General features: G+C 64.7%; 2 protein-coding genes across 3 annotated transcripts; one reads left to right on the top strand and one right to left on the bottom strand.

Annotated features, from left to right (window-relative positions):
* The first annotated feature begins 1,735 nt into the window (after positions 1–1,735).
* On the top strand, positions 1,736–11,224 carry DPEP1 (dipeptidase 1). The gene is made up of 11 exons (XM_036303513.1): positions 1,736–1,887; positions 4,634–4,809; positions 8,656–8,788; positions 8,995–9,127; positions 9,294–9,444; positions 9,556–9,628; positions 9,928–10,104; positions 10,194–10,278; positions 10,355–10,430; positions 10,653–10,788; positions 10,869–11,224. Exons 2-11 carry the CDS (start codon positions 4,706–4,708, stop codon positions 11,034–11,036), a joined length of 1,236 nt encoding a protein of 411 aa, XP_036159406.1. The 5' UTR covers positions 1,736–1,887; positions 4,634–4,705; the 3' UTR covers positions 11,037–11,224.
* A 1,153-nt stretch (positions 11,225–12,377) lies between these two features.
* CHMP1A (charged multivesicular body protein 1A) lies at positions 12,378–18,929 on the bottom strand. 2 transcript variants are annotated; one of them, XM_036303379.1, is made up of 8 exons: positions 18,194–18,554; positions 18,131–18,146; positions 17,268–17,287; positions 16,590–16,667; positions 15,320–15,466; positions 14,809–14,937; positions 14,248–14,435; positions 12,378–13,776 (listed from the first exon to the last, which is right to left on the bottom strand). In XM_036303379.1, exons 1-8 carry the CDS (start codon positions 18,248–18,250, stop codon positions 13,755–13,757), a joined length of 657 nt encoding a protein of 218 aa, XP_036159272.1. In that variant the 5' UTR covers positions 18,251–18,554; the 3' UTR covers positions 12,378–13,754. The 2 variants fall into 2 exon arrangements, with proteins under 2 accessions (XP_036159272.1, XP_036159271.1); XM_036303378.1 differs by lacking the exons at positions 18,131–18,146; positions 18,194–18,554 and adding an exon at positions 18,752–18,929.
* Position 18,930: the final 1 nt, after the last annotated feature.

The following is an 18,930-nucleotide window of genomic DNA, read 5'->3' as shown; positions in this document are numbered from 1 at the left end:
GCCACACCCGGGGAAGCAGGAAGCGTGAGGTGCCGCCGGAGGCAGTTGGACAAGCAACGTGTCTGCATCCCACACTTCCTTCTGTCCCTGGTCCCGGCTGGACTCCTGACCCCAAGGTGGGGTGGGGTGGGGAGAGGGGGCGGGAGCCGCCGAGAGCCGTGAATGGCGGCCTCAGGGGACCCGGAATCCGTGGGGAATCCCACAGCTGTGCCGGGGATGGGGTGGCCTGCCTGAGTCCGGGGCTTTTTCTGTTTTGTTTTGTTTATATTTTTATAGATTTCAGAGAGGAAGGGAGATGGGGAGAGAGACAGAAACATCACTGGTGAGAGAGAATCACGGACCGGCTGCCTCCTGCACGCCCCCCACTGGGGATGGAGCCCGCAACCCGGGCCTGTGCCCCCACCGGGAATCAAACCGTGACCTCCTGGTTCACAGGTCGGCGTTCAACCTCAGTGTTTAAGGTAATGACATTACAAGTAGAATCTCTGTCCCCACTCCTGGCCCTCCCCCCGAAGGTCAGACCCAGGCCTCCTGTCCATCCCTAAATGGGAGCTTCACCAGAGGAGCCCGGTGAGGTCAGGGTGGGGCAGGCCCGGCAGGAGGGCAGCCGGAATGTGGACTCGGTTGCCCCACAGTCCAGGCCCCGGTCTGGGGCGCCCCGAGCACATGCAGCCCTGGCCGGCCTCCCCAGGAGCAGGTGCCCCCCCAGCCCCTCAGCTGGGCCGTCACCCTCAGGTCCTGGCCAGGCCAGCCCTGCCCAGGGCGAGGGTCAGAGAGAGTCGGGCGCCCTGAGGGGGCCCGCACAGCCGCCAGCCTCTACTTGGATGCCCCTCCCTCGGGGCCCCTTCTCCTCCAGACTCCCCTCAGCTCCGAGGTGAGGGAACCCCCCAACCGCCCCCCGGATCATCGCTGTGTCCTCTTCCTCCCAAGTCTGGCATTTGAACCCCTCTGGGGACGGTCCCCCATTTAGAGACAGTGTCTGGCAGAGGGGGAGCAGAGGGGGAGGGGAGACAGTGGCTGCCGGGGCCTGGGTGGGGACGGGACAGCCCACCAGGGTGTGTCCCCACGACGACCTCAGAATCCGGAAACCACGCGGTGACACCCTCCCCCCCCCCCCCCCCCCCCGCTGGGCCGGGGCCCACGGACCTGCCCTTGATTTCGAAAGTCCCGGGGGTTCTGCCAGAGACATTCCAGCCCACTGTGGTGGCTTTTGCTCCTCGGTGGCTGGGAATATGGGGAGATCACCCCCACCCCTCACATCATGGAAACCAGAGCCCCCAGCCCCCGGGCCGGCCAGGCAAGACAGGGTCCTGGGTCCGGGGCGGGTCCCCGGGGAGTGAGGGCCGCGGCAGGCCTCAGGGCCCTGAGGGAAGGGGCCTGGGTGGAACCCCTGAGTCCGTCGCTGACCCTCAGGGACCCTGTGGGCTGAGCAGCAGAGGCCCAGGGACCCAGGGACCCCCCGGAGCCTCCTCCTCCCAGCTCCTCAATCAGCACACCCCCTGCTGAGATCGCCCCCACATCACTGCCCCGGGGACCTCGATTCCTCGTCTCCAACACAGTCCCTGCGGCCCTGCCTGTCCCGGGCCCAGCCTGCGGGTCGGAGGGAGCCTGAGCCCAGAGGGCCGGGCCCACGAAGCCTCGCTTACGTCTGAGAAACTAGAACCAGCTGACATGTGGGAGGCATTAGCCCCTGTCCTGCCTGTGGTGTTGCGAAGGCCCTGGGGGAGTGTTCCCTCTGAGAGGTGGCTCTTCTGTGCAAGGGAAGCTGGCAGCGGGCTCGGGGGAGGGGTGAAACTTGAGAAAAAGAGCAATAAACCCCCACCTTCACTCACGACTGGGGAGCAGAGCGGCCGTGAGGCAGGTTCCAGCTGCCCCTTCCTGCTGCCGGTGAGTCAGGGCTCCCGACGGGGCCGGGGCCTCGGCTCCGTGATCCCCGACCTCCGGAGCCACCTGGGGGAGGGTGCGCCTGTGGGCATCCTTTAGTGGGCACCTGCTGTGTACCCAGTGAAGCCTCTGAGCTTGAACTGGGGGAGACAGGCAGGTGAGTGCATCAGGGGCCGGGGAGGGGGGCCCGCTGGCTGGGTTACGGGGTTCTCCGGCAATGGATGGAGGGCTGCTGGAGCAGGGGTCACCGGTGCCAGGTCAAGGGCTAAGAGGGTGGCTTCTGGGATGGGGGAGGCAGCGAGATAAGGCCGGAGCCACCTCCTCCCGGGGGTTCCCTAACGGAGGACCCGCCACTGTGCCGGGTTACAGGGCAGCCAGGCTGTGCGGCCACCCGGGAGAGTGGTCAGGGCCGGACCGCCAGGAGGACGTGGGGAAGCCACCAGCCCCTGAGCTGCACATTCATGGGGGTCAGGGCCTCAGCTGGGAAAGCGGGAGGCAGGCTGGGGCCACCTGAAGGCTCAGGTCTGGCTGGGGCCACGTGGGGGCTGCTGGCAAGACCAGCTAAGCAGCCCTGGCCTGTTCGGCTCAGGGGGTAGAGCGTCAGCCTGCGGAACAAAGGGTCCCGGGTTCGATTCCAGTCACGTGCACGTACCTCAGTTGCAGGCTCCTCCCCAGCCGGGGCCCTGGTAGGGGCGCCCGCAGGAGGCAACCCATCGGTGTGTCTCTCACGTGGATGCTTCTCTCTGTCTTTCCCTCCCTCTCCCACTCCCTCTAAAAATCAATGGAAAAATACCCTCGGGTGAGGATTAAAACCAAACAAGCGAACAAGAAACTAGCTAAGCCAGGTTCCCAGCGGGGTTCCAGGAGGCAGGCCCAGGTGGTGGACAGCTGTCCCTCGGGCCACCGCCTCCCGAGAGGAGGTCGAAGCTGCACTGTCAGGCGAGCCCGTGGGGGCCAGGCCGCTCCCCCCGGAGCCTCACCTCCAGGTGGCAGGTGACCGCGGGGCAGGAATCAGAATCGGAAGCAGAAGCTCAGGAGTCCAGCTCTGGCACCGGCCCCTCGAAGGCGGGCGGCTCGCCCATTTGCACGGAGCTTGAGCGGGCAGCGTGGGCAGCGTGCACAGCCCCGCCAGCTCCCCCAGCTCCCCCGCAGCTGCAGCCACGTTCCTGACCCTGACGCGGAATGGGGAGGGGCGTGACCGCCCAGACCGCCTGCTGCTGCGAGGAGAGGCTGCAAAGGAAACCACAGGTCACAACAAACAAACAAACGAGGAGAGAGTCCAGCCCGCAGAGGACAAACCCTCTGAAGCTCACAGTGCTGTCCCCATCACCAGCGGAGCCGCAGGGACATCACAGCCACCGCAGCGCACGCAAAAGCAAAACCGCTCCCGGGCGTGACTATAGAATTCCCAGAAGGAGCCGGGAACAGGACAAACGCAGAAGAGAAGCTAAAACAGGAGCGAAAACACGGGAGCCAACTCGGGAGGGCGGGTCTCCGAGCGAGAGGCAGCGAGGACCGGGAGCGCCATGCTTCTCCCGAGAAAGGCAGGGCCTCAGGCTGGGACCGAATGCTGGCCGGCGGCAGGGACACAGCCCGGAGCCCAGGCCTGTCTGGGAGGAGCGCAGCCCCAAGGATGAGGCAAAGCGGAACTTGGACGGCACTGGGCTCCCGCACCCACCACACCCCGTGCACAGAAGCGGAGCTGAGACCTGCAGAGGCCGGACATCACAGACGCCTGCTGCCCACGGGGCTGTGGCCAGGGGAGGGTCGGAGCGCCAGCCCCAACAAAAGAAGCACAAGAACAGAAAGGGAGGAAGTCTCCAGGTCTAGAAATCACCCGGAAACTGCAAGTTAAAGCACAGAGTTCCGAACACAAAGGCGACCGACAACTCCAGAGTGAACAGAAAACCTACAGCCGGCCGTTGTGGCTCAGGGGGTGAGCGTCGACCTATGAACCAAGAGATCGCAGTTCAATTCCCAGTCAGGGCACAGGCCTGGGTTGTGGGCTCGATCCCCAGTGGGGGGCGTGCAGGAGGCAGCCGATCCATGATTCTCTTTCGTCATTAATGTTTCTCTCTCTCTCTCTCCCTCTGCCTTCCTCTCTGAAACCAATAAAAAAACATACTTTAAAAAAATACTACTCGTCATGATGACTGAGGTTTCTGGTGCCCCCAGCTGGTGCCTCAGGCCGGTGCCTCGCTCTGTCACCTTCGTGCAGCCCAGCGTCCCCTGAGCTGCAGAGCAGGGCGGGCTGACCCAAAGCCATGTCAGTGGTTCAAGAACAGGCCGTCATCCTGGGACCTGGGCTTTGGGTGCAGCCTCCGGGGGAACCACTGACAGTCTGGATTTCTGGCTCACTCCCCGAAGTCCAGCCCACGTGCCTGGAGCCTGGGAGGCCAGCAGCTGCAGGCCAGGAGTTGGGGTGCAGACCCTGGCACTGGTGGGTGTGGTGGGAGCAAAGTTCAAGTGCCTTTTCGCTCTTGTTTGTAGACCTGAGACAGGCTCCCCGTCCTGGTGCAGGAGGCAATAGCAGCACAGCCCTGAGCCGACTGCCTCTGAGCTGCCTCTGTCCTTCCGTCTGGATTCTGGCCCCTCCCCAGGGGTCAGCAGCCTCTTACTACCCCTCAGCCTGGTCCAGACAGCAACGCCCAGCCACCTACCCACCCTTGCCAGGAATGTGCTGATTGCTGATAACGCGGCCCCTCCTGGCAACCACTGCCTGACCAAAGGCCTCTGCACTGTCTTCCAGCCTCAGCTCGTCCCCGGGCACAAGGCAGCCAGGACAGAGCAGCTGCAGGACCAGGGCCCTGGGGACTGCGTCATGTGGACCTGCTGGTGGCTCTGGCCCCTGGTGGCCGTCTGCACCGCTGACCAGTTTCTGGACCAGGCAAAGAGAATTATGCAGACCACACCTGTCATTGACGGGTAAGTGGCCTCCGTGGGCTGGGGAGCTGGGAGCTGGGAGCCGGGAGCCGGGCCATGTGCCCCGGACGTGAGGCAGGCACCGTCCTCCCTCTGCCTGGACTCGTTTCTCTAGCTGTAACATGGGCCTTGCCCTTTGCTGGCCTTGGTTCTCTGTGGGGTCTCACAGGGCCCCCAAAGGCCTCCACAGATGGGGGCCCATAGGGAATGGAGCAGGAGGCACGTGGTGAGGTCCCTGGGGCACCCGGGGGCCAGGTCCCAGCGCGGAGTGGGTGCTGGGCTGAGGGACATGCGGGCCTGGCCGGGTTGTGCTCACGTGGCCTCAGCTTCCTCACCTGGCGCTGTAGGTGAGGGTGGGGTCCACCACAGGCCCCGGGAGGCCTTGGCCCTCCTCCCTGAGACCCTTCCTCACGCCCCTTCCTTTTCCTGTGTCCACCTGGGGTGACCCCAGCAGGTGTGGGGTCAGCTTGACCTCACTCGACGCTCAGGGGACCCCCCTAGTTCAAGCCCCCAACCAAGTCCCGGCTGTGCCCACGCCTGCCCCCCAGACCCTGGTGCCACCTGTCACTCTTTCTCTGAGGTCACAGCCAGCTTGGCAGCACCCATGCATCTGCCCCTTCCACCCCCCTCCTGAGAGCATCGGCATTGCCCCCCCCCCCCGGCCCACACTCCCCCCGCTGCCCCCTCCCCCTCCCCCCCCCCAGTGCTGGGCACCTCGTGAGCGGGACTCCCCGCTTCCTCCAGCCAAAGTCTGTCAGCACCACGGCCAGAGGGAACTAGTCTCACCCAACCCCGTCCCCACCCGTGGCTGCAGCTGCAGCTGATCCCAGTGCCCTCCAAGGCTCACACGGTCCCTGCTCGTCCTGCATTCGCACCCTTCTCAGCACCCCAGGGCTAGTGGCAGGCCTTCCCTGACCTGGGGGTGCACCCTGCACACACCCCTGCCTGTCTGCTGCAGTGTTTGAGCCCTTCCCCCCCACCCCCCACCCCCCCACCCCGAAAGCAGGGACTGGGTCCCATGAGTGTACCCTGGGGGCCTGGCAGTGCGAGCAGAGCCCCACCCCCACCCCCACCCCCATGTGCTGGCTGCTCATTAATGTGCAGGCGTTACTACTGGGCAGAAGCCTCTGCAAGGTAAGCAGAGAAAACCGGGGGCGGGCGGTTGCAGAGAAGACAGTGAGCTGTGGGGGCCCCAGAGGAGGAGGGGTGCCAGGTGCCCCACTCTGCCTGCCCCCACCCCCGTCCTCCCTCCATCTCCTTCCTGGACCTCGAGTCCCCTGCTCTCCTCTCTGCCTCCGAGGGTCCTGTGCAAGGTGTCAACACACACGTGCACCCTGCCCTGGAGGCCCGCAGTCTGGCAGGGGCGGGGCGGGGGTGCTGCAGGGGCGGGGGAGGGGGGTGCTGCAGGGGCGGGGGAGGGGGGTGCTGCAGGGGCGGGGGAGGGGGGTGCTGCAGGGTGGGGGTTGCTGCAGGGGCGGCGGGGGTGCTGCAGGGCGGTGGAAGATGCCCACAGCAGGAGCCGGAGGAGTTGTTCCTTCATTCTGGGGGGCTAGGACTAGGCTGACAGAATCAAAACCAATAATAGCCATTGCAGCCTGGCCGGGGTGGCTCAATGGTTGAGTGTCAACCAATGAACGAGGAGGTCAGTTCAATTCTTGGTCAGGGCATGTGCCCAGGTTGTGGGCTGGATCCCCAGTAGGGGGCGTGCAGGAGGCAGTCAATCCATGATTCTCTCTCATCATTGATGCTTCTATCTCTCCCTCTCCCTTCCTCTCTGAAATCAGCAAAAATATATTTTAAAAAAATAGTGGTACCAAAACCGGTTTGGCTCAGTGGATAGAGCGTCGGCCTGCGGACTGAAGGGTCCCGGGTTTGATTCCGGTCAGGGGCATGTGCCTGGGTTGCGGGCACATCCCCAGTTTGGGGTGTGCAGGAGGCAGCTGATCGGCGTTTCTCTCTCATCGATGTTTCTAGCTCTCTATACCTCTCCCTTCCTCTCTGTAAAAAAAAATCAATAAAATATATTTTTTACAAAAATAGTGGATTGCAGATCAGAGACCCAAATAAGTAGCTTCAACATTAGAGAAACCCAGAGGGAGTTCTGAGGGTGTTGTTCCATGTGCCAAGAACTTGGTGTGGCCACAGTCCCCAGGTCCCCTCATGGTTTAAAGTGGCTGCAGCAGCTCCAGCCCTCACATCTGCCTGCCATCCTGCAGGAATAAAAGGGAAAGGGGAAAACCACGCCGTCTGTCACAGACAGCTCTGGGGAGCTGTCACAGGACAGAGTGAGTGACAGGGCCACCCCAGCTACAGGGAGTGGGAAGTTTCTATTTCCAATGGCCATATGCCCCGCGTGCCCATGTCACCAAGGAAAAGGGGGAGAGTGGCCACCAGCAGTGCCTCCAGCAACAGCTGCCCGAGGGTGTGTGCTGTTCGGCACTCAGGAGCCTCACCTTCCCTCGAGTGGTCTCGCCGCCGCTGAGGACCGTGCCCAGACCACTAAGCTAAGGAGGTGGGCGGTGGGCCCCAGGCAGAGGGCTGCCCACGGGCAGAGGCAGCCGCCTCCCCCACTTGGGGTTCCGGCGAAGGGTGGAGAGGCTGAGGGGCGGAGGGAAGACAACGGCCTCCCTTGGGGTGGCAGCGGGAGGTGGGACTGGGGGTCCCCAGGAAAGGAGCGCTGTCCCCTCCAGAGGGCCTGCCCCAGGGACAGCGCCCAGAGCCCGAGGCCCCCACCCCTGCAGGGAGGGAGTGGCCTTGCCACTCTCCACCACTCGGGCAGCCAAGGTGTCTGAGCCCCAGCCCAGCCCCTGTCATGGCCATTAAACTCACCCTTCACAGAACCCCTTGCTCCTCCCCAGAGAGCGGGGGTGCTGCCAGGGCCTGAGGTGGAGCTTGCAGAGGAAGGGGTGGCGTGGGGGGGAGGCCCCCAGGACAAAGCCCCCTCCAGGCCCAGACTGTCCTCACAGCCCCTTGTTACCAGATTAGGATCCAGAGGGCACCTGCCTAGATGTCCCATGTGTACACAGGCACATGTGTGTGTGGTGTGTGTGAGCATGCATGTGTATGAGGTGTGTGTGCACGTGTGTGCGTGGTGTGTGTGAGCATGCATGTGTGTGGTGTGTGTGTGCCCGTGTGTGTGTGTGGTGTGTGTGCGCATGCATGTGTGTGGTGTGTGTGTGCCCGTGTGTGTGTGGTGTGTGTGAGCATGCGTGTGAGGTGTGTGTGCGTGCCCGTGTGTGAGGTGTGTGCATGCCTGTGTGTGAGGTATGTGCGTGCCTGTGTGTGAGGTGTGTGCGTGCCCGTGTGTGTGTGGTGTGTGTGAGCATGCATGTGTGTGAGGTGTGTGTGCGTGCCCGTGCCCATGTGTTAGGTGTGTGTGTGCCCGTGTGTGAGGTGTGTGTGTGCCCATGTGTGTGTGGTGTGTGTGTGCATGCGTGTGTGGTGTGTGTGGGCATGCATGTGTGTGTGGTGTGTGCGTGCCCGTGTGTGTGGTGTGAGCATGCGCGCGTGTGTGTGTGCGTGCACTTGCTCAGAGTGACTGGTGGGTCTGGCTGGGCCTGGCACTCTGCATGCTAATCAGCTCCCGGGGGCCTGTGTGGCTTGCACAGGAGCATGGGACACCTCGGACGGAAGGCCTATCCATCTAGGGCTCTCAGCGCAGGTTACCTGGCTCAGGTGTGCTCCAGGCATGAGTAATCTGCGTCCCCTGGGGCCAGCCTTGGCCCTGAGTGTGTGAGAAGCAGGCATTAGAGAGGGGACAGAGGCCAGGGAGGGAGCTCGGAGCCCCAGGGTCACACATAATAAGTGGCCACCGGGACCTGCCTCCTATCCCTCCTCCTGCCCCTCCAGGCACAACGACCTGCCCTGGCAGCTGCTGCTCAAGTTCAACAATGAGCTTCGGCAGAAGGACGCCAACCTGACCAGCCTGACGGGCACGCACACCAACATCCCCAAGCTGAAGGCTGGTTTTGTGGGGGGCCAGGTACCGTCCGGCCCGCCCTGCGCTCACCCATCTTGGGGTCCACCCTCCTCCTCCCTTGGGTCCTGGCCAGTCTCCTTGGGACCACAGACCTGGAGGGGACAGGCTGTGGGGACGGCTTCCAAGACTGGGGAGGAGGGACCAGACATTCACATGGGGAGGGGGGTGGCCTGGAGCCTCCGGTCCTAGCCCTGCCCTGTGGCCCCCAGTTCTGGTCTGCGTACACGCCCTGCAACACCCAAAACAAAGATGCTGTGAAGAGGACGATGGAGCAGATTGACGTCATCCACCGCATGTGCCAGATGTACCCTGAGACCTTCCTGTGTGTCACCAGCAGCCAAGGTAGGTGCTGCCGGCCACCTCCCTGGCCCCACACCACCCTCTAGTGAGCAGAGGCTGCTGGTGCAACTCGGCCAGCCGTTCGGGTCGCGGTGTATGCTCCCCCTGGACGCCCAGGCACACCTGCCACCAGGTGCCCACAGCCCCGGCCGGTTGCCTCTGCTCACAGGCATCCGACAGGCCTTCCGGGAGGGGAAGGTGGCCAGTCTGATCGGGGTGGAGGGCGGCCACTCCATCGACAGCAGCCTGGGCGTCCTGCGGGCTCTCTACCACCTGGGCATGCGGTACCTGACCCTCACGCACAGCTGCAACACGCCCTGGTGAGTGACACCAGGGAGGCCCGGGCGGGTGTGGGCTAGGCTAGAGGGTGGCTGGGGCAAGCCCCCTGTTGGGGGGCGGGGGGGCGGGGACCACTGCGCTCCTCCCTCCAGGGCGGACAACTGGCTGGTGGACACCGGGGACCACGATGCCCAGAGCGGCGGCCTGTCGGACGACTTCGGGAAGGTGGGTGGCAGGGGCAAGCACCTCGGTTTCCCTCGCTTGCAAAACGGAGCGTCCCGGGCTGAGCATGTAGCTGGAACCCACTGGTCACCGCAGTGGCCCCAACCCTCCAGCCAGGGAGTGTTGGACACCAGGCCAGCAGGGGGCCCTGCCCAAACGCCTCCCCCTGCCTGCACCTCTCGGGGGCAGCGGTGAGCCCCAGAGGCCTGTGCCAATAAAGTGCACCCAGTGCAGCCCGCCTGGCCCATCGCCCCCTGACCGGGGTCCGGCGCTCCCGGCCCCTGAGCCCCGTGTCCCCTCAGAGCGTGGTGAGGGAGATGAACCGGCTGGGCGTCATCATCGACCTGGCCCACGTGTCTGTGGCCACCATGAAGGCCGCGCTGAACCAGTCCCAGGCCCCCGTCATCTTCAGCCACTCCTCCGCCTTCGCGCTGTGCGAGCACCGGCGGAACGTGCCGGACGACGTGCTCCAGCTGGTGGTGAGGGCGGGGGCTCTGCCCCGGGCGGTCCTCCCGGGCTCCAGTGCTGCCCCCAACCCTGTGCCCACGGCTCCTCTCTCTCTGAGCAGAAGCAGACGGGCAGCCTGGTGATGGTGAACTTCTACAATGACTACGTCGCCTGCAAAAGGGAGGCCAACCTGTCTCAAGTGGCAGGTAGGTGGGTGCGAGCAGACGCATGGCTGGGGGCAGGGCGCCTCTCCCGGGACCCACACCGGCTGCCTCCCCCCAGACCACCTGGACCACATCAAGAAGGTGGCGGGAGCCGGAGCCGTGGGCTTTGGTGGGGACTTCGACGGTGTTACAAGGTGAGGACGGAGACGGTTCTGTGTGTGAGCTGGGGGTCGCGACCCCCGGGAACCTGTCAGGAGGGGCTGGAGGAGGGAAGTGTGTCCTGAGGGCCTTCCCAGCACCTCTCGCTCCGAAGGCCATCCCACGGCACCCCCAGTGCCTCAGGATGGGCAGGTGGCTGGGGCCCCAGAACCCCGACCCCTGGCTGCACAGCCTGGTCCTCTCGGCCTTCATCTCAGGCTCCCGGTGGGGCTTGAGGACGTGTCCAAGTACCCAAACCTGGTCGCCGAGCTGCTCAGGAGGCAATGGACGGAGGCGGAGGTCAGGGGCGCCCTGGCTGACAACCTGCTGAGGGTCTTCGAGGCGGTGGAGCAGGTGAGGCTTGCTGGTGCGCCCGCCCTCCCCAGCCCCTCCCCAGCCGGCGGCAGCAGGCAGCCAACCCTGTCTGTCCCCAGGCCAGCAACCACGCCCGGGACCCCGAGGAGACGCCCATCGAGCAGAATTACCTGGACAGTTCCTGCCGGACGAGCTATGGCTACTCAGCGGCCCCCGGCCTCCACCTCCAGCCCGCGGCCCTGCTGGCCTCCCTCACCCCCCTCCTCCTCGGCCCGCGTCTCCTGTGACAGCCTGGGGACCAAGCCCCGGCACAGGGGTGACTGGCCGTCGGGGCAGCCGACCCCAGGAACTGCTCCTGCGCACAAGGACGGGCCTGTCCTGCACGCGCCCTGGGGTCCCCTGGGCTGTGCACTGTGGGGGGCTCAGGCCGGGCCCAGAGGCTCCTCAATAAAGGCACCGGCCCTTTGCGTCCTGAGGGTGTCATCCTGGAGGGCTCTCCCGCGTCCTGGGCACATCCTGGGAAAGGGCCCCTGGCTGGACGTCCAGGCACAGGAGGCCCGAGTGGTGGTAGGACAGGCCGGGAAGGGCTCGGGTCTGACAGGGGCTTCGCATGGACACCACGAGGGTCTTTAAACACAGCCCAGGCTGCAGTGCCACCGCCCCCCGCCCCGCACTGTACACTCCCACCTATACACCCCTTCCTCCTAATTATGCCTGCACACATGCATGCACACACCCACACATGCATGCATATACACACACCTACATGCACCCACATGCACCCACACATGTGCACGCACCCCCTTGGCTCAGCCTCCTGACAGATTGGAGGCGAGGCCAGCAGGCCTCTCCGGGGCCACCTGCAGGGGCTCCTCACAGTGAACTTGGTCCTGCCGCCCCACCCCCACCCCCACTCCCGCCCTGGGCAGTCGGGAGGGGAACAGCACCTCCCGCTGGACATTCGGCGCCTGTGTCTTGAGATGAATATTCTCGTGGGTGACAGATCCCGGTGGGGCCCCACCAGGTCAGAGCCCTCTCCAAGCCCGAGAATGTGCCCTCGACAGGGCGGGCTGTGACGCCGGGCGTGGGGCAACCCAACGGGCAGGAATTCCTCTGCTCAGGCAGCCCTGCCCAGCGTGGCCCCTCGACCCGGGCAGCCACCTGGCAGCCGCTATTCGCTCCCCAGCCCCTGGGGGGAGGCGTGAACCCCCCCAGGCCGTGGGAGCAGCTGGGGGTCTCGTGGGCACGGCCCTGCCTCATCCCCAGCTAGCACCTCCCCCGGAGGATCCAAAGTGACCAGAAGGGACATGTGTGGGTATCTGCTCATCACCCCACTATGCCGGGGCTGTTTCTGGGGGGCTGTCAGGCGGTGGGAGGGGACCCTGGTGGCATGAGAAAGGCTTTAATACTCGTCCTGAAATAGTCTCAACCACATTATGTTTAAAATTATTTCAAGGTAAAAACCCCAGATTCTGTCTGTCTGGGGCCTGAGAATCCGATTCCCTGGACCCTGCCTGCTGTCCTCCCAGATTCCTCAGCCTCCTGCGTGGGGGCCGGACGGCCACACTGAGGGGCCCACCTAACCCGCCCCCCCCTCCAGCCCCAAAGCCACTGAAGCAAACCTGGAGCAATGTCTCAATCAGCTTTTATTTACAGTAGCATTATAGGAAAGGGCACACACGCCCACTGCCTTCCATGAGCCACGGCCTCCCCGCCCCCCACCCGGGTCCCAGAAACCCACAACCTCTGAACTCCCAGCACGTGGGAGCCCCGAAGGGCACAGCCAGGGAGTAAGGCAGGAGAACGCCACGTCTCACGCACAGCCCACGCCCCTCGGGCTGCCCAACACCGCCCACTGCACAGACACCACGGCTCCCACGTCCAGGAAGAAGCAAGCGCAGGAGCCAAGGTGAAGGTGTGAGGAGACTGGACAGCAGGAGCCTCTGGGAAGGGCTGGCCGGCGGTCAGCTGTGCAGAGCCGGCCTGGCCGCACCCACCGCACAGCACCACCAGCTCCACAGAAGGGGACGCAGACCCAACGCTCCCCCCTGCCGCTTGCTCCTTGTATTTTGGCAAAAAAGAAACCCCCAAAACACACACAAAAAAACCAAAACAAACCAAACAGCTTCAGGAAAACAAAGTAAACTTCAGGACCGTGAAGAACAGGAAGTGCAGCCGTCTCCTGGCCGTCCTCGCAGGTCATCGGGACGACCTGCTGCTGTCCTGGACACGCAGCCACAGCGGGGGGCCCCCTCCCCCCAAGGGTGGCTCTCTGGGCTATCAGCCACTCTGGCTTCCAAGGTCAAGGGTGTGAGCCCAGGCAGGAGGGGCCGTTGGAGGAGGCACTGCAGTTTAGTACCAGGAGATGTGATTGTGTGGCTGACGGCTCCTCAGCCAGGCCTGGCACAGACGGGGCTCCAAGGGGTCACCCCACACCCCAGGCCCTCCACAGGCAGGAGAGTGAGGACGTGCCCCAGAGTGGGCACGCCTGGACCTGGGGCCAGCTTCCCCCAGGGGCTCAGCCAGCAGCAGAGGGCAGGACCAGGCTGGAGGGGACAGGACCCCACCCCTGGACGTTCTGCAAAGGCCGCAGGAGACGTATTTGCTGGGTGGCCCTCGAGGGCGTCCCCCACACGTCCTGGGGCCTTGCCCGTGTCTGTCTAGGGGTGGGGGAGGCCTGCCAGCTGCTGGGAGGGCTCCAGGTACCGCCTGGCAAGGGGACCCCAACCCCACTGCTGCTGGTCAGCAGCACACCTGCTATCACAGGGCATCCCCGCAGACCGGGGCACAGGGAACCCACAGACTCTCCAGCTGCTTGGCCCAAAGTCACAGAAACCACCCACGAAAGTCAGAAGTTTGTGCAAACGCACCCGCAGCCCAGCCTAGGACAGGAGGGTTCCAGGCCCGGCAGGCGAGTGTGGAGAGCAGTGAGGGCTGACGCTGCTGCAGGGTCGGCACGAAGGCGAGAGGCAGGGCACGCGGGCCTGGAGCTGCCTGTGCGGCTCCTAATTCCTCAGGGCGGCCAACCTGCAAAGCACAGCAGCGCTGCCAGGAGGGAAGGCGGCCTCGGCACCCCGCCCGCCCTCTCTCTCCGCCCTCCTCTCCCCGAGTCTGGCTTCTCAGGGCTATTCTAGCTGACACGCAGGAGAGGCGCTAGAAACAGCCATGTGCAACCCTCTGCACTGTGAGCTGTGGATGGGGAGCAACACGCCTGATGCACAGAGCGGATGTGAACCGGGGCAGGCAGAGCTCAGGGCTTGACGCAGAAAGGGTTTCACTGGAACTTAGGAACTTAGGAAGCTGGGCAGGAGCCACCTCCCTCGGTGCCTGCATCGTGCTGTGGGGTGGGGTGGGGGTGGGGATGGGGGTGGGTTCTGAGCTGGGCATCTCCTCAGAAGGACCGGGGCCCCGCAGCCGAAGCCACATGTCACACCCTGTCCTCCAGTCGCCGCCAGCCCTTGCCTCACAGGCAGCCGCAGAGCTCGAGCGATCACCCACCTGCGCGACAGCTGGTCCTCCTGGCTGCGCACGGAGCTCTCGCCCACGGCAGACGCGCCTTCGGGCAGCTGGCTGAGCTGGTCCAGCACCTCCAGGCCGTTCTCCTCTGCGATCTGCACGATGAGGCTGTCCACCTGCTCCTGTGGCGTGGTCAGCGTGGTGGCCGAGCTCATGGAGTCCTCCATCACCTGGGGGCCAGACACTGGGCAGTCAGGCCAAGCCCGGGAGCCCCCACCGCAGCCTCACAGGGGCCCCGGCCACACCACAGCCACCATCTCATTTCCTGCTGGCTCCCCACTGCCACTATCTCCAGCCTCTGGGTGTCACGCAGGGAGTGTTTCCGGCCACCCCACCGGGAGCTCGCTGGCCCCCCTGGCCCAGGCCTCCTGTGCTCGCACTGTGTGCTGTCAGGACCCTGACAAGGGGTCAGGGACGCGGAGGCAGCCCCGCGGGGGCTCAGCACAGAGGACACCTGCTAACGCCAGGGAGGGAGCAATGCGTGGCCGCCACACAAGCCACCCTCCCGACGCGCTGGCCACCTGCCTGGAAGGGGCGACCTACCGAGGTGTGCACGTCCAGGTTCTGCACCTGCTGCTCAAACTTGTCCATCACCGCAGACACCTTCTGCAGGTCCATGCTGCTCAGCGCTCGGTCCAGGGCTTTGGTCACCTGCGCCATGTTCTTGGTCACCTGGCCCAGGAGGGAGTAGGAGGCAACAGGACTGAGGAGGGGACATCCCACAGGGACAGGCCTGAGCCCTCCTCCACCCAGGCCAGCGAGATCCAGCCCGGCCGAGCCAGCAGCCCTCGGGCCGCACAGGCCGTCCTGCAGGCGCCCAGGAAACGCCGCCACCAGTGGACACGGAGGCCAGCACGGCACGCGGGAGAGCCCACGGACACCCGGCTCCGGGGCTGTGTGCTCTCCTTGGCAGGCACTTGCTGTGCAGGGACTCCCCCGTCCACCCCACAGACCCAAAGGGCCCTGGCATGACCCCTTCCAGCCCCAGCTAGTCCCCTGGACGTGGCCAGCAGAGGGAGCACCCACAGGTAGGAGGCCGGGGCCAGACACTCACCCCCTTCATGGTCACAGCTGTCTGCACCTTGGAGGCCACGGCGTCCACGCGAGACGCCATGCGCAGCCAGTTCACACCTTCATTCTTCTTGCGAATGGCGTTCTCCGCGTACACACGGGCGCACTCCACGTTCTTCTGCTGCAGGGCCTGAAATGTGGGGCGGTGCCCACCTGCTCAGGGGCCTGGCCTGGCCTGGCCTGGGGTGTGGCTGCTGACATGCCCCTTTCACAACCTCGGCAGGGCTGCGAGCTTCATGGAAATGCAGACACCCAGGCCCCCAGCCTGCTCAGGAGCCAGGGTGTCCAGGGCAGGGCCCAGACCAGCCCGCAGTGGGTTAGACGGGAAAGCCCTGGAAACATGGCCACCTGTCCCCACCCCTCCACTCCCGCGACTCACTCAGCCTCTTCAGCTCCCTCCCGAACCTCTCACCGCCCCCCCCCCACCACACACACACACACACACACACACACACACACACACACACACACGAGGGCTGAAGGCGAGGACGCAGCCACAGTGGGAAGGGGGCTCTCTGGCCCCCCTCTGCCCTGGGAGCCAGTGTGGGAGAGACGTCCCCCAATCCAACACCCCCATTCAATAGCTGTCACAGAGGCCCCACCAGGACAGCCAGACCCCCTCCGGCCTTTCCTTCTGTCCCTCCCTAGAGAGGCCCCGAGAGCCTCCAGCCCTGTCCTCGCCCCACAGAGGGGCTGCCTCCCCTCTGCCCGGGCTCTGGTACCCGACCTTCGCAGGAAAAAGAGGGCTCAGTGCAGGGGTCAGGGGCAACCGCCAGAAGCCCACTTCCTACACCATTTAGAAAAAACTCAAGTTCAGAATGGCAGAAATGAATAAAAGGCATGGACAGTCAAGGAAAAAGCATAGGCGATGCCTCATCTTTCTGCTCTGGATGCCTGGGGGTGGGGGGCAGAAAAGGAGCCACTGTGGCCTTAGCTAGCGGCCCCTCCCCTTCCCTGCGTGGAAGCCACAGCCACAAAGAGAAGATGCCAGGAGCCCAGCTGGTGTGGCTCAGGGGTTAAGCGTCAACCTATGAACCAGGAGGTCGCGGTTCGATTCCCGGTCGGGGCACACGCCTGGGTTGCAGGCTTGATCCCGTGTGGGGCGTGCAGGAGGCAGTGATCCATGCTTCTCTCTCATCACTGAAGTTTCCATCTCTCTCCCTCTCCCTTCCTCTCTGACATCAATAACATATATTTAAAAAAGAAAGAACAAGGAAGAAGACCCAGGAGCACGGACAGTGGCAGCGCCTCACCTTCTTCACCTTGGCCTGCTCCGCCTTCGAGTCCTTCTCCGCCTTCTTGGCCAGTTTCTCCAGCTGCTTCGCTGTGAACTGAGCAGAGGCGAGAGCCCTGGTCACACGGCAAAGCCCTGCCCCCTAACGAGGTGCCTTCCACACGCGTGCTTGTGAACAAGTGCCCGAAGCCGCCCACACCGGCCCTCCCGCCCACGGCAAAGCCCGGGTGACGAGCGACACCAGCAGCCGGCGCACATCAGCTGGCCGCCCCGTTGTTCAGAACTAACCAGGATGTTACGGGGGAGGGGCACTGGAGGGAAGAGCGGCAGAGCTTGCCCCGGATTCACCGGAAGTGCACACGGCACCCAGACAGGAGGACACTCAGATGCCCACACGGCCGCCTTCCATGGGATGTTACAGGACTTGAGGGCACAGCTTTAAAAGCCCAGTGGAACATCAGGGAGGAGCCTCATGCCCAAGTGTTTCTTCAAGATAACACCTCTTTCACGGGTGAGCCCAAGTGGCCCTTGCCCTCAGCTGCCACCAGACAACTCAGTAACCCCCTTGTCCTCAGTCGGGCTGAGCCTGGGCAGCGGTCACCAAGTGACAACCTGTCATTTGGTTGCGATTCACACCCACGTCCCCGCTCCCTAACCAGCAGGGCGGGGCTGGGGCCCAGGGCCCTTCGGTACATACCTTCAGCTGGAACAGGGTATCTGCAAAGAGAGGAGACGGTTTGAGGATTTTAAGAAACGTGACGAGCAATACTGCCAGCAAGCAGAGAGGCTCCCTGGACCCTCCCGGCACACAGAGCTGGACCAAGCACAGGAGGGGCCGGCCCTGCCGAGGGCTCCCGCCCGCGGTGGACACAGGGCCTGGGCGGCCGCAGGGCCTCCTGAGCCTCCAGGCCCTCTCGGCAACACCAGGATGGCGCCAGCTGACCCCAAGGGCGAGTGTGTGGGCAGCGGGCATGTGGCCCCGGTGAAAACTCAAGGTGGTGGCTGGTAATGAAAACAACTGCAAAGGTCCCTTGGGATTCCTTCCGGGTTTAATAAGGCCGAGGGCGTGACAGTCTACTTTTTATAAGATGCTCTTTCCCTGAAAGCAAGTGGATGGAAACAGCAGGGTGACGGCTCCTCCGCCATCGGAGAGCAGAGTCTTCGAATCCGCCCAGGGGCCTCGCCATCCGCCATCCGCCATCCGCACCGACGAGCCCAGGAGACCCGGGTTTGTTCTTGGCGAACCCGCTTGGCAGCGGACTTGCTCCTGACGCACCGAAGCCCAAGGGCCAGCGGACGCCAGTAGGTCTTAAAGCGACGGCAGCGGTTCAGCTGCTCTTCGGGGAGGAACCTCAGAGGGTTCATCGCACCACCTCGGCGTGAAGACGCCCTCAAACCAGAACGGGCAGACCTGTGGCTCTAGGAACCGCAGGGAACCTGACCCGGCACCCTGGGCTTAGAGCAGGAGAGCAGGGTGGCCGCGTGCCCAGCGCTGCCCGGCCCCCCCTCTCCCCCCCCCGCCCCCCCATCTAGCTCATCCAGACTCTGAGAGACCAGAACTTTGTGAAGGCGAAACCTCACCCCGAAGAAAGGGCTACGGGCATCATCAGCTCCCTTGGGAACCGCCTGGAGGAGGGAGTGTGTGTTGGGGGGCAGGGGGGGCTCCTCTTCTGAGGCCATTTGTACCCAATTCCTTCACACAGAGACAACATGGTTGCTGGCTCTCGCATGTCACAGAGGGGCCAGCCCTGAGCACCCAGCAGAGGTGGCAGCCCCTCCGTCGGCGTGTCCTGGCGGGGGGGTGGGGCGGCGCAGGCTGCCCCTCAATGTTCCCACCTGCAGGGGGTCCCGCCCGGGGGCTGCTGGCCTGAGCTTTCCCCTCTCTCTTCGCGGGGTTCGGGGCAGTCCTGCTTCCTTGTCCGGGGCCCTAAATGCCGAGCTCCCTCTCCGGGACCGGAGATGGGGGTGAGGAGGGCGGGGATCGAAGCGCGGGGGCCGGGGGATCGGGAGCCGGGGGCCGGGGTCGGAGCGACGGGCATCGGGGGGTCGGGGGGTGAGGTCGGGGCGACGGGCATCGGGAGGCCGGGGGGTGGAGCCGGGGCGACGGGCATCTGGGGGCCGAGGACGAGGCCTGGGGCGCCCGCCTGGCCCGCCCGGCTCCGAAGGGCGGCGGCCTCTTACCGTCCATGGCCAGGCCGGCAGCGGAGCCCTCGCAGAGGCCCTGAGACGGAATCTCCAGGGGGCGTCGAACGGCGGCGGGAACTTCCGGGTTGTTCCTCACTTCCGGCGACCGGCCCCTCTCGCGAGAGGACGGAGGCCCGTCCCGCGAGAGGCGGCGTTGCCGTGGCGACCGCGCCGCG

This window comes from Myotis myotis, unplaced genomic scaffold, assembly GCF_014108235.1.
Source record: "Myotis myotis isolate mMyoMyo1 unplaced genomic scaffold, mMyoMyo1.p scaffold_m19_p_37, whole genome shotgun sequence".
NCBI lineage: Eukaryota > Metazoa > Chordata > Mammalia > Chiroptera > Vespertilionidae > Myotis > Myotis myotis.
The sequence above is the reverse complement of the archived record's forward strand: the minus strand, read 5'-3'. Positions and strand labels throughout refer to the sequence as shown.